This window comes from Sinohyriopsis cumingii, chromosome 5, assembly GCF_028554795.1.
Source record: "Sinohyriopsis cumingii isolate HCF-2022 chromosome 5, ASM2855479v2, whole genome shotgun sequence".
In the NCBI taxonomy this organism is placed as follows: Eukaryota; Metazoa; Mollusca; class Bivalvia; order Unionida; family Unionidae; genus Sinohyriopsis; species Sinohyriopsis cumingii.
Genome location: NC_142965.1, coordinates 54,987,795 through 55,003,306, shown reverse-complemented (window position 1 = coordinate 55,003,306; position 15,512 = coordinate 54,987,795). Strand labels below are relative to the sequence as shown.

General features: G+C 35.2%; 1 protein-coding gene across 1 annotated transcript in view; it reads left to right on the top strand.

Annotated features, from left to right (window-relative positions):
- Nucleotides 1-15,144, top strand: part of LOC149799208 (uncharacterized) — a 40,288-nt gene extending 25,144 nt beyond the window's left edge. Inside the window, exon 8 of the mRNA XM_089958161.1 lies at nt 14,894-15,144. Within this exon, the coding sequence (XP_089814287.1) occupies nt 14,894-15,144 (251 nt within the window). The remainder of the gene's footprint in view (nt 1-14,893) is intronic.
- The last annotated feature ends 368 nt before the right edge of the window (nt 15,145-15,512 follow it).

Genomic DNA, 15,512 nt, shown 5'->3' with positions numbered 1-15,512 from the left:
TCCCTTTAAGATAATGGAATCACAGTGAAGTATAACGTACCGTCAGAGTGTATGGTCAAAACTAAATAAGACCCCAAAATGTTTAAAACTGCGATATTTTCAGTATATGATAGCCTTTTCAGAAACAAACTTGAATTTTAGTTACGTATAGATTTATGACCAAAGAGAAATACAAATTTGATTTACGATATTTTGATTTTCTATCAATGGCAGCCTGCAATAAGTCGTTTTCTAGCATATTCACCAAGGGAAATAGCCTAACCTCACCGACGATTCTATTCTACTCAAAATTAAAGATAAAGAATAACTGGAGAACTTAAAAGGGGATTTAATGCAGTTACGTTATTATGACAATTAGCAAAGATTTCAGACCTAATAATTGTAGGGTGATAATATAATTCAACCATATTATCTATCTATCTATTTATCATACATAGTTTTTAAAACGACGGTTGGATGTGATACCTAGCAAACCCATATTGAAGGAAGGATAATTATTTCTTGTTTACAATCTCCTTTGCATAAGGATGTGCCTAGCAAATGATCTTGTAAGTAAACAATAATGCACGGGTTAAATTTTTGTATTTCTTCTTCTATGAATGCTCACACAAGCGTTTGCACAAAGTCCGTATTATACAAATATTCTTATCAAGTTATCAACTTCATGATTGTGAAAATTGTTTCGCGGTTGTCTCTGTTCCTCGGGCAATTATTTCTTATTAGACTTTTTTTTTCTAAAAAACAATGCATTCAGCATCATTTTCATATGCTACATGTTTGAACATTTCTTTAAATCAGTCTCAAAATTATATAACTAAAATAGAATAAATATAATACATATATAGTTATTATTCTCTCGGTCTCTGTCTCTGTTTGTCTGTCTATCTATCTATTTATCTATCTGTCTCTCTGTATGTATGTATGTATGTATGTATGTATGTATGTATGTATGTATGTATGTATGTATTTGTTTATTTTTATAATTACAGGAAATATCTGCCCCTCCGAAACCGCTCGAACCAGTTGAACGTCCGCGACCTGCATTACTACCTCTTCTGCTTTCTGCCTGAGCATTACACAGACCAACAAGTGTTAGTTTTCTTAAAAAGCTTGGCATCTAGCTGAACCAGCTGAGTGACGTAACTGAGTCCATTGATACATGGAGTAATAAAGCGACGGTTGCGTTAGAATATTTTGGAGCATCTGTATACTTTTTTCTTATTAACTTGTTGAACTTATATCTATGACGTGTTTTCAGGAAGGCAGCATTTGCAATATGACGAATGATTCCATCCAAGGACTATTCGATGGAGAACAATGACACAGTTTCTTGTGCACGCATTTTCAAACATTGATGTAACAATTAAAAAACGTTTAACAAACATGGTAACAACTATCTGTTGCAAAGACCAGGAATGCTAGAGCAGACTGGGAGCATCTGCGTATCCCTTGTTTTCTACATGTCACCAAGGACGCTGTGTTTTAAACTCTTTACTGATGTGATGAAACATTAGTTTATTTTTAAGGCAAATGAATCCCTCAGAGTCGGTTGAACACAAGATCAAAAGGCAAATCATGGGTTAATTTGATATCAGGATAGAAGCATAGCTGTGCCTAATTAGGTGCAGGTGAAGTTTTTGTTTTGAACGCAGCTTTAACAATGTTTCAGTCGTGTCGCAATAATGTCTGCAGTGTGGCAGTTTATAGAGGTATCTAGCCCTGGGGTATCATACATGTTGCACGATGTCCCACCCAGTCACATTATCCTGACACCAGGCCGACCAGTCCTAACACTAACCTCTTAATGCTGAGCGCCTAGCGAGGCAGCTGTTAGTACCATTTTTACAATTTGTTGGTATGACTCGGCCGGCGTTCGAACCCGGGATCTTCCGCATCCGAGGCACACGCTCTAATGACTAGGCCACGGGAGCGGTCATTCTGTTGGAAAACGATATGTCTTTTCTACCTTTTCTATTTGAAACCAAGGTTTAATATTTTGCACAAAACAAATTCACTTTTCCCATGTTCTCTGTTTCAATTTTTTTTATTATTGTATGGTAGATAGTGAAAAAAAAATAATGCCAGTTAAAAGATTTCGTTTTGATTCTCTAATGTCAAGCTTAATTTTAATTTTTGAAGTAATAAATGCTATATAAAAGAAGTGTTGGAGTTAAAATTATTATTAAAAAAAATCCATTCATGTCATGCAGCTAAAGTTTTGTACAATAGTTTTCAAAACATCACGATGCGAATTTCTATTCGGATCAAAACTTCATAATTTATATCTCATTTTTGTTTTTAGAAAATCCAGTGCACTCTCAAATCCTTTACCAATAAAAGGATACCCTTTGGAAACATAAGAGCATTGTGGTTTGCGAAAAGTAAATGCCATGGATAAATTCCTCTGGCCTTTTCATCCAATCAACCACATGAACCTGCAGAACATTGAGAGTCTCTTTTATATGAGACAAATGAATGTGAGTGTTTGTGTGGGTTAGGTGGTTTTCAAAACCTCTATATATTAATCTCAGACTTCACTTATTTTATACCTCTATTGCTTCGTCAACAAGTACTCCAACGAGAAGAGATAATGACAAAGCGTCGTATTTTCATCTGTTGAAGCAGTTGTCAATACCTCCAATACAATATTAACGCGAAATATGTACTCTTGTTTCGGTCGGAGACACTAGAGGCGATAAGTTCTGAGTCATCATTTACATGAATCTATGCGTGTTGTGCAAGTGGCGTGTAGACACACGTCATGGTTACTAATGGTCGCAAATGCCAACTTCCTCAAAAGAAAACAATAAATGCTTTTCCAGTTCTTGTTGGCCATCTTTGTCCCGTTGGTTCTGAAGTACCGCAGAGAAGATTACTGATTTCCATGCCTTAATCCCTTTTTGTAAGAAAAGTAGAAAAAGAACTTACGAAACTCCAAAATGGTTTTGCCTCGTATATTTTTTTTCGTCTACCTGTAACGAAGACGTCTAGAATGTAGGTAAATATTGTTTAACTGAAATGAAAGGTAAATAAATGACTGCCTCATACACTATACATATAAGCTCACACAGCCGATGTCTAACTACAGTGCCCTTTTTACCTTTTGCCTGTGGGTTATGTCATCACGATGAACGATATCAGGCCTACTTTGGTCTTTTGTTATGTCATATATCAACCAGCACTAAAGGATTGCCTTTTTTTTCTACGACGCTATTATGTTATGGCTGACACTGATGTACACAGAGAATAAAGCTCTATATAGCTATATTCTTTTGATAACTGTTTACCTTATTTGCCCGTATACATGGCTCTATATTCACCGTTGGAAGTTCATGCCTTATTCTGTTTTACAATAACGAACCGATGTTGCACACGCAGACACATTTACTGGCCCCTTATTGTGTCTCACTAAATAGAAGATGGTAAAACATACGATGTTGTTTATATCCATCCGAGCGTCCGGTTCAGTTTTGCGTTTGGAATTCACTTTTAGGCACCAAGATGGGGCATCCTTTGCCCATTAACATATTTCTAGATTCTATGTGTGACAGGTAAACATAAAGATGAATTATTTTTAAAGTAAGTAATATAGTGAAAACTCCATCATCACTATGTTCACAATGAACGACTTACGTACCCTAGCTAATAACAGGTTTGTGACTATCTACTATTCGGATATGTGTCGTCAAAACAGGGTGGGTAACACTTTCTGTGTGAAAAATCTTTACCATATTTTCATTTCTTTGTCTGAAAAGTAGTAATTTAGTAATTAGAGAAGTCGCAGGTTAGAAACACAAAGCATTCTTCTTTCATATATGCAATTACATATTAGGAAATCGGGTACATAGTCTTCCAAAGAATTCTGTTCGAAAACATTGTCATTGAAAATAAAGAAATGTAGATAACAAAGCAAGCTTTAGTCTTTTTTCTGCCTTTACAGCTAGTTGGACTATTTGCATATGCATGTGTGTATGTGAATATGGGACGGAAAGATTGGTGTATGTGAATATGTCACACACACACACACACACACACACACACACACTCTCTCTCTCTCTCTCTCTCTCTCGACTATTTAATAAATTAACGTAATCCCAATTTTTATTTACTTTCCTTTTTGTTTTATGCAGATGTAAATATCAGCAATAAAATAAGCAAGATAAATTTTGGTAACTGTTTTTGTTGAAAATGCCGATTTTGGGAACATTCGTCAAAAGGCAAGTCTTTTAGTTAAACTATCAAAAAATTGTTGATTAACATTAAGGATTAAGGGTCTTACTGGAGAGAGAGAGAGAGAGAGAGAGAGAGAGAGAGTTAGGTATCTCTGATTTAATTCATATTTATTTTAATTTAATTGTTTGCCAGTTTCCATTTTTTTAAATTCTATTACATGCTATTATAATATAATCTTGTTAACGTTATTTTGAATTTTTTTCAGAAAATATGTTTGACCTGAATATAATTGTAAACACCTAAGGCTGACCTGGTTCCTGACCTTAATTCAAAATTAGCAATAGCCACATGAACAAGTTCTTTTTAAAAACAATTATTTTATTGTGGGAATAATAACGGCGAGATCGAGGATGCATTGGATACGTGACACTAGACTTGTAAATAGTTTTAGTGACGTAAAATTTAAAAAAAAATATTATTCTTAGAGTAAAATGATTGTTTTTTGTCAGGGCCATGTTGGGAATACGTGATGTAAACATGATCACGTGACCCTCGTACGGGTACCTATTCTGCATTTCAAATTGCTGTATAACCATTGTTTTAGAGAAATAATCTCAGTCTGGGCTTAAAACACTTGATGTCAAGTCGTTTTCTTCTGTTGTAGCCAGTTTTCGAGTTATATGTTAATTTTTCTTGAGATTATTTGGATTTTAAAAGATTAATTCGTTTCACTGGAAATATTTGAGTGCTAATGCAGAATTCTTGGACAACGATATTTCTTAAAAATTTTATTCGGATGTCCAACACCGGAGTATTATTTTTTGTGTTTTTACAAGGAACTGTAGAAACAGCTCTGTACAGGATACAGCATACTTCATCGCGTTCCATCTTGGATTTTCATCGGGACTCAAACTTGAATTCATCATAACATTTCATTAATAGGACTTTTAAAATTTAATTCGTCGATTATTCTTGGATTATTTTTGGATTTTATTCTTAAAACCGTAAGTTCATATTTTTTAAATTTTTTATAGTGGTTTTCCAGGGAAATAAATTATTTGTTAAATTATTCAAAGCTTGTTCTCTCTCTATCTCTCTCTTTCTCTCTCTCTCTCTCTCTCTCTCTCTCTTGTTTTTGTTTATTCGAGCCTAAACACGTAACATAATAATTGGGCGCTTATCCTCGATATTAAAAGCTTGGCTAAATGTTTCAGAAAACTTCATTGTTTTTTTTATATAAAAAATTTGAATTCCCCATGTTTTTGAAATCCTTAGTGTAATCGACAAGCTTTTTCTAAAATGTCATCAAAAGTGGAAATCGTTCCTTCAAATCCTACCCAGGAACAATTAGATGTTTTCAAAAAAGATGAATTGATTCAACTTGCCAGAAAATACGATCTTTCTGAGGTAAAAGCTTCCTTAACGAAACAAGAAATAAGAAATATTTTGGTTCAGTATTTGGTAGAAAAGAATGTTTTGGATAAAAGTGGTTTGGTTTCGATCAGTAATTATGTATCAGACTCTGGTATAAAAGTAAAATAATTAAAACAAAAATACAAAATGGAATTGGAGTTAAGGAAGCTCGAGCTTCAGGAAAGAGAGAAAGAAAAACAAACGCAGTTAGATAAGGAAGAATAAGGAAAGAAAAACAAATGCAGTTACAAGAAAAAGAAATGCAGTTACAATTTGAGAAAGAGGAGAGAGAGAGAGAGAGAGAGAGAGACAGGAAAGAGAGAAAGAAAAACAGATACAAATGCGTTAGGTAAAGAAGATAAACAGAAGGAAATGCAGTTACAAGAAAAACAAATGCAATTAGAGAAGGAAGAAAGAGAGAAAGAAAGGAAACATGAATGTAGAATGAAAGAAATGGAACTGTCAAGAGAAAAACACTTTCATACTTCAAATCCAAATTTAATTTTTGATCTTGCAAAGAATAATAGGTTAGCGCTCATTTCAGAGAAAATGAGGTAGACAAATATTTTACTCGTTTTGAAAATGTTGCTGAAAATTTGAAATGGCCAAGGGAGCATTGGACTCCATTATTACAATGTGTACTCACTGGTATGGCTAGTGATATTTACAATTCACTGTCAGTTTACCAAAGTGGTGACTATGATGTGGTTAAAAAGTGCATCTGAAGGGGTTATGGGTTTGTCCCTGAAGGTTATCGGCAAAAATTCACAAACTATAGAAACGAAGCTGGAAAAACTCATGTCGAATATGCTAGAGAAAAAGAGCAGTTGTTTGATAGATAGTGCTTAGCCAAGAAAGTTGAACAAGATTATGAAGGTCTCAAACACTTTGTGTTACATGAAGATTTTAAAAACTGTGTCCAATATGACATTTACGAGCATCAGATTGAAACCTTGGAAAATGCTACTCTAGCTGCCGATGAGTATTCTTTAACTCATAAAGTTCCTCTTGTAAAAAATAATTCTCCTCAGCAGTCTTCGCGCACAAAAGTATTTCAGCATAATACAAGCCCTTCTTAAACTCAAAATAAAACTTAAACTTCTAAAAATGAAGCTTCTGATAAACTTCATTCAAGATCATTGTCTCTTCCTACGTGTACTTATTACAAGAAAAAATGACACGTTATTTCTGATTACTGCAAATTGAAAAATAGGCATCAGAATCAAGACAGACCTATTCCACGTGCTCTTATTTCTAAGAGGTTAAAGTTACGGTCATGTATTGAAAGCAATATGTTTGTTGGATCTAATAAACCCCAGTCTGATTTTATTATGGAGAATCTGAACCATTCATATCGAAGGGTTCTATATCACTTTTGGGTGATTCGGCCAATCATATCCCTATTAATATTTTAAGGGACACAGGAGCTTCTCAAAGTCTTTTATTGTCAGGCACTCTGACTTTTTCTGAGAAGTCTTCTTTTAATAAGAGTGTTCTTAGTCAGGAAGTAGAGTGTGGGTTTGTTAATGTTCCTCTCCATTATGTACATTTGTCATCAGACTGTCTCAGGACCAGTGACAGTCATCCCAATGTCTGTTTTCCCATTGATGACATTCATTTATTACTAGGCAACGACCTAGCTGGAGACAAGGATGTGGTTAATCCACTTGTAATTGACAAGCCTTGTTTGGATCAGAAAGTCGATCCAGTTGAAAAAGAATTAGAGTTCCTTGATTTTTCCCCAGCTTGTGCAGTTGCCAGAGCTATGGCAAAGAAGCTCTTGAGAATGATGCTGATAAGGAAAGTATTCCTTTAGCTGACCCATGTATTGGTCAGGCGCTTGATGAGGTCACTTTCACTCCTTGTTTGGATCAATCAAAGAGTATTGATCACATTGACCCTCTTTTAAGTACTCATTCTCTTTATTCTAATCAGGGTGATAAACGACAATCATTTGTCGTCCAACAGTAAAATGATCCTGAGATCACCTGTTTGTTTCAAAGGGCCATAAGTGAAACCGAAGCAGCTGAAGTTCCTGTCTGTTATTTCATTACAAATGGAATTATTATGAGAAAATGGAGACCTCCCGAGGTACCTGCTGGTGATTAGTGGTCATTGAACTATCAAAATGTAGTTCCAAAATCATAAAGACAGGAAATACTTAGTCTGGCCCACGAAACTCCTTTGGCTGGTCATTTAGGAATTAATAAGACTTATCACAAGATCTTGACTCATTTCTATTGGCCGAAAATCAAAAGTGATGTTGGTAAATACTGTAGATCTTGTCATACTTGTTGTTAAATAGTAGGACAACCCAATTAGAAAATACATAAATCTCATATACAACCTATTTCTGCCTTTGACGAACCATTTAGTAGAATTATATTAGATTGGGTTGTTCCCTTACCTAAGACCAAGTCAGATAACCAATACCTATTGACCATTATGTGTGCGTCAACAAGTCAACAAGGTTCCTTTGAGGAATATTAAATCTAAACCATAGTAAAAACTTTGATAAAGTTTGTTCTTACTCAATTAGGTCTTCCCAAATCTGTCCAATCGGGACAAAGGTCAAATTTTAGATCTGGAACTTTCCAGCTAATTATGCTTGAATTTATCATTCAGCAGTTCAAGTCAAAAGTGAATTTCTTCTTTGACAGGATTACAATGGAGAGAACGTTTGAGTCTGGTAATAGAATTCGGTCTCTCTTGTCCGTTCTTCAAAATTTTATTCAGATTCGATATTACGGCCATTACAAAGTTAAGAAGAAAATGAATGAGTTACGTTATAATATTAGTGTTCTTGGGATCTAAATAAAGTATAGGAGTACCAATATATTGTAAGATATAGCCAGGTTTTAACATGCAATTAATTTAGTTGTATTTGTCCCACTCAGTGAAGATTTAAATGAAGGAATATCATCGTATTCTACTGATATTGGAATGACAAACCTTCGGAATTCAGAAATGATGAAAGATCTGGACCAGAAACTTTCACATTTGCAAGGGCACGAAAGAAATGAACTTAAACAGTTATTATTTGAACATGAACACTTATTTCCAGATGTTCCTACAAGAATGGACAAAGTTTTCCATGACGTTTAAATTGTAAATTCCAAACATTTGAAACAACGCCAGTACATGATAAACCCTATCAAACAGGAATACTTGAAAAAAGAAATTCAGTATTTGCTGGAGAATGCTTTTATAGAGCCCAGTAAAAGTGACTTGAGTTCACCATGCATACTTGTTCCAAAACCAGATGAAACATTCCGCATGTGCACTGATTATAGGAAGTTGAAAAGTGTGACAAAACCAGAGTCGTTTCCATTACCAAAAATCGATGACTGTATTGATAAGATCGGAAATACCAAGTATGTCACCAAATTTGACCATCTGAAAGGATTTTGGCAAATTCAACTAACGGAAAGAACAAAGGAAATTTCGGCATTCGTGACTGCAGATGGACTTTATCACTATAAAGTAATGCCGTTTGGGATGAAATGGTCACCATGTACATTTCAACGTCTCATGAATATGGTTACTTTTGGTCTAGACAACTGTGATGCTTACATCGATGATATCATCATCTATAACGACACCTGGAAAGAACATTTAGCAACAATTCGGAAATTCTTTGACAGACTCACAGATGCAAGTTTGACAATTATTTATCCAAAAGTGAGTTTAGTCGTGCTAGTGTAACTTTTCTAGGACATATTGTGGGACATGGACAAGTTAAACCTATAGATGCTAAGGTCAAGGTTCTCTCTGAATTCCTGTGCCTGTAAATACAAAGCAACTGATGCGATCTTTAGGAATGGCTGGATATTATCGGAAATGTTGTTCCAATTGTTCTATAATTGCTGAACCCCTGACAAATGTATTGAGTAAGAAAAACAAGTTCCTTTGGACTGAAAAATATCAGGAGGCTTTTGACAAGTTAAAAGCCAAACTTAAAAGCGCGCCAGTTCTTACAGCTCCAAATTTCAGCCAATCATTAAAAAGTGTCTGTTGATGCAAGTGATGTTTGGGTTGGAGCAGTTTTGATTCAAGAAGATGAAAATAGTATTGATCATCCAGTGAGATATTTTTCTAAAATACTAAATATGCATCAAAAAAATTATTCAACAATCGAAAAGGAATATTTGGCTTTGATATTGGCATTACAACATTTTGAAGTTTACCTTAATTCAGCTCCTTCTTTGATTCTTGTGTTTCGTGACACCAATCCCTTTACTTTCATTGGCAAGATGAAAAAGAAAATCAAAGACTGCTAAGGTTGAGTTTGTTGTTACAGGAATAAAATCTTATCATCAGGCACATCAAGGTAAAAGATTATTTAAAAGCCGATCACTTTCCCGTGTGTATAAATGTATTATTTCATGTACACTGTTTATAATTCATAAGAGTTCTTCTTTTGTTTTTCTTTTTGCTCATGTATAATTTATCTATGGTTAAAATAAAGCTTTATCATATAAATCTTTCTTTTTCTTAAAGGGGAAAAGTGTTACGTATATCTCATTTAATTCATGTTTATTTTAATTAAATTGCTTGTTTTTCAGTTTAATTTTTCTATTTTATTGCATGTTACTATAATATAATCTTGTTTACGTGATTTGGCAATTTTTTCCAGAAAATCTGTTTGACTTGACTCTAACTGTAAACACCTAAGGCTGACCTAGTTCCTGACCTTAATTCAGAATTAGTAACAGCCACGTGAACAAGTTCTCTTTTATTTGTTGTTATTGTGGGAATAATAAGGGTGAGATCGAGGCTGTATTGGATACGTGACTCTAGACTTCTAAATAGTTTTAGTGAAGTAAACAACATTTTAAATTTTATTTTTAGAGTACAATTATTGGTTTTTGTCAGGGCCATGTTGGGAGTACGTGATGTAAACGTGATCACGTGACGCTCATACAAGTACCTATTCGGCGTTTCAAATTACTGTATAACCATTGTTTTAGAGAAATAATCTCAGTCTGGGCTTAAAACACTTGATGTCAAGTCGTTTTCTTCTGTTGTAGCCAGTTTTACGTTAATTTTTCTTGAGATTATTTGGATTTTAAAAGATTAATTCGTTTCTCTGGAAATTTGTAGTGCTTATACAGAATTCTTGGACAAAGACATTTCTTAAATTTTTTTTTTGGATATCCAACACTGGAGTGTTATTTCTTTTGTTTCTACAAGGAATTATAGACAACAGCACTGTGCAGGATACAGCATACGTCATCACCTTCCATCTTGGATTTTCCTCGGGACTCAAACTTAAATTCATCGGAACATTTCATTAATAGGACTTTTAAAATTTAATTCGTGGATTATTCTTGGATTATTTTGGATTTGATTCTTAAAACCGTAAGTTCTTATTTTTTATTTTTATAGTGTTTTTCCAGAGAAAAACATTATTTGTTAAATTTTCCAAGCATGTTGATTTCACTCTTTCTTTTGTTACTGTTTATTCGAGCCTAAACATGCAACACAGGAGAGAGAGAGAGAGAGAGAGAGAGAGAGAGAGAGAGAGAGAGAAGGAGGAGGTCACACTTCTAACTTTTGTTCTACTGCACTCAAATATGGAAAGCTTCTGTTTTTTCTCGGCCTGCCAACGAGATCAATTATACACAAAGGCGCTAGTTACAAACAATGTAACTATCATACAAAGTGTACTTGGTCTGGTAAATACACAGTAATTTAAAATGGAATAATTCTAGAATGGAGGGCTTGGAAAAAGACTGGCTTTGTAGGTAATCTTTTATTTTCTTTCTTATTCGAGTTTTTTCTTATCCAACTAGATGGCAAATTTATGTATATTTGATGCTGATTTCAAAGTTCAGTCGGATTCTATTTACGTTAAAGCATGAACACGATGCTGTAAGTGGACGAATTTATTTTCTTATATATACACAATAACATAAATAAGTTAAATTGTATGTATGTATGTATGTATGTATGTATGTATGTATGTATGTATGTATGTTATTGTTATAAGGTTTAACGCCATTTTTAGCACTATATAGGCTATACATAGCGGCCGGTATAAATGGTGGAGGAAGAACCCGTTAAAACCCAGGAAAGAACCACCAACCCAAGGGAAGCTACTGGCAAGCTTTCTCACATACCCCCATTGGCCGAACCAGAGACTCGAACCCACGTAGACAGAGGTGACATGGCAATGATTCGTAACGATGAGCGCTTTATACCACTCGGCCACTCGGGGCCGTATGTATGTATGTATGTATGTAATTTAACAGAACAATTCTGTCCATATAGTCCCAATTAAAATTTAAGTTCTGAAAATATAAAGGTAACAATTTTAAAATAAACAAGGGTAGATAAACCCAAGCAAACGTTAAGATGAAAGGTCAAGATAAATATACTAAAGTTCTTTAAAAGATGTTAAAAATAAAAGATACTGCTTCAGAAAGAGACTCATGAAAAATTAACAGAGCGCAAGAAGATTGTCTTTTGCTGCCCATATATGGTAATAACTACGCATGTATGCATATACTAATGATGTTTCTTCCCGTCTGTGTGTCTGTCTGTTTATCTATCCTTTATCTAGCTCACCAACTGTATGTAAGCACAACTGCTGCATTTGAAAGGAAGTACTTAAGCAGAAGATGAACGAAATAAATTCTTGACATTTTCTTGTGTCAGTTGGATGAAAGGTGAGCTGACATTAGAAACACGCAACTGTTGTATTAATACTTTGCTTACATTTCTCAGATTTGATTTTGATATTTCTTCTTGTAAGTGTAAATAAAACCAATTCGAATGTGGACTAAAAAGAACATAAATTCATTAGAGTTGTGAGGGCTGTAAAATCACGTAGATCATAAATTCTAATTCTTAATTTCAATATTTTAGCGGAGAAATTTTGCACGTGATTATTCTCTTACACATGTGAATAGTATAACTGTATCACGGCACGTAATGGTTTCTTTCTTTCTTTCTCAGCCACTCGCGTAGCTAGACCATATTTCGCCATAGGCAAGTATAGAATGACGAAGACATTCCTCTCGTCTGGTAGCGAACAAGAAAGATTGTGGTTACGTATTTTCAGTGTAAACAGTGGTCATGAAATCACGTGATGTGTCTCATGTGAAGGTTGATTGCAACATTAACAAATCATTAAAATAACTGGTTTGAAATGCATTTTGTTGAGTTTATGCGCATAGGTAGTTACGAGCCTGTGAACAATTAATTTGAGGGACAAGATGACTTAACTCCAGGTAACAAGTGAATAGAAAAACATAGGCTAATTGCAGTAAACAAACCAGGTACATCGGAATTATTGTTCGAAGGGTTGTTTTTATCTAGGGGAGTTTCAACATGTTCACTGATTTATTCCACCTCAAATCCTCTAAAACCACACCATGTTGACATCTTAGCCGCCAAGCTATCGTCAGAGAAACAGCAGCAGTTAGTTTATTAGAGACTGACCATTCATTTTTTTTTTTTTGGGGGGGGGGAAGAGAACGATCTGTGTTTTTCTCTTGAATCGGGTTTTTTCGTGGTATATTTCCTCAGCATAATACATTTTTAAACTAATATAATATATGTAGTTAGTTTTTCTTGATATAAAGCAGATTTTTTTTCCAAGCTAGTTTGTGCTCCTTTCGATGTGCCTGTAATAAAGTCTAAAGTTGAAAAGGTCCTCTAGGTCCTGATAGATGGGATTTATGACCTAGTGTTTATTAGCCTACTTAATCACATAATCCTGAATGTATCGATCATTCAGTTTATTCGTTAAGGTTATGCTAATTTGACTACAGATATGTACACTTTATTTGATCATCTATACTAAGCCCGGAGGATAACCCACTTTGATATTACGGGGAAACGGTCTTTCTTAGACATTTAAAAATGTAATCGATAGTGAGTATTTAGTAGCCCTACCTATAAACTAGAACAGTGATACCGTATATACGTTCTAGAGAGTAGAATGAAGGAACCTAGACATTTATTGTTATGATTGATAATATAACTTCCATTCTCCAAAATCTTCAAAGCAAAAAAATTCGAATTTATTTCGAATTTCATTTCTTCCTTCTATTCGTCAGTTCATCCATCTATTTGTCTGTTTGTATCCCGTTGTATCTCAAGCTAAATGATTCTATACATTTTATGAGTCTTTGTCAAACCATATGCGTATTGTGTATGCATGTGTCCATTTCTGGATTATTGTTTCCTTTTACTCTATGTTTGCTCTACCGACTCAAATGATCATCTCATTCTTCTCTTCAATGATATCGTATGCTCAGAGGCACGGCCGAGTTAAATTTGGGGCAGGGGGAGACAACGCAGTAAAATATAGTTTGTATGGATGGGGGCGCTTTTGAAATTGTCCCATGGTCACCTACCCCCTTAATCCGGCCTTGATCAGCGGTTATGAAGATATTTTCTCTTGTACAGACTGATTGCGTACAATCCACAGCTTCAGCGTGAAAAACGTCCATGTGCCTTACCCCCAATTCTACCCCCTCCCCAGTCCTTGAAACTTATCCGCATGCCTGTATGCGCATATCGCGCAGCTGTATCAACATATACACAACAGACATGTAGTTTACATATTCAATACTGTTTTTCATTTGAATTTTTTCTCACTTTTTACCTACGTGTTTTCTACATGTTTCCTGTCATTCAAACAAAGATTTCGAACTGTTTTGCTGCTAAATTCTTGTTTTTGTTTTAGTAAGTTGTTTATATACTTATGCATTAATTCTCCACGTTTTTATATCTCTTTTATCCTAGTTATCTCTTCTATTTTACATCATAATATGGTATTTCAAAAGCAGAGAATGTAAAGAGTGATGGATGGGCACCATTATAGCTTCATATCCAAGGCCTGAATGTTAAATGTAAAGCGTGATGACCGGGCCCTTGTCACGCTTGCTCAGCCCAGATCGTAAGTCGTGTATAAACTAAGGTATTAGTATAAGGTTTGATGGTTACCGTGACCAGAGAGAAGATCTAGCATCGTGATTCGGCACAGGCGTTAGACCGAGCGACTTCCCACCTAGGTGTTACCGCTTTGTCCAAAGAGCAGAGGAACCGCGAGGAACGGGGCGTGTTTTAAATCCGTCCCCACGTGGACAGGCCGCGAGAAGGACATTGTCCGCTAAGTTTGATTGGATCGAATCAAAGAGACATCCAATCTGAATTGAGACAGAAGGTGTGGTAACAATTTCGATCCGAATTATAACTTCTAACTAACAAGCGAAAATTTATTTCTCCTGGGAAGATTTATGAGAAAATAAGATTACTCCGAGAAAGCCACTCGTAATTTGGCGGTACATCTTAGAGAGAAGATTCGTAAGGAAGCGTTTTGGGGGCAGAACTTCCGGTTCAGCAAGTCCCGAGTCTCTAAGAGTGGAGACGGAAGTACGACTAGCAGAGCAGTCGGAGTCGACAAGTCTAGTCAGTATAAATTGGAAGTGGAGGAGGAAAAGGAGTCGAGGAGGAGAAAGTGGAAAGGAGGAAACGTATAGAGAAGTCATGGAGGAGGATAAATTTGGAGAAAGTTGGGAGGAAAAGGAGAAGGAATTGGAGTAATAGGAAAGAAGAATACACAGATGAGTAGAATACAAGGACATGTGGAAAGCTATCTTACACTACAAATCAAATGATGCAATAGGCTATCACAGGGTCGAGCTGAAGGAGAGTACTTGGGAAATTTTAATCATTTCATTATTGAATTGTCATTAAATTGTTAATAATTGAATTTCATTTTTTGTATATTCAATCATTTAACCGTCTGGATTACTGACTGGGGGCTCGGAGCTTTACATCTATTTTTCACTAATTTAGCTTCCAACCAAAAACGAGCCTGGGTGGGACTTCTATAATAATTTAAATAAATATTGGAAGCACCCCATCCCACACCTACCACAGTAACGTCATGCCATAGCCCTATCATAGTT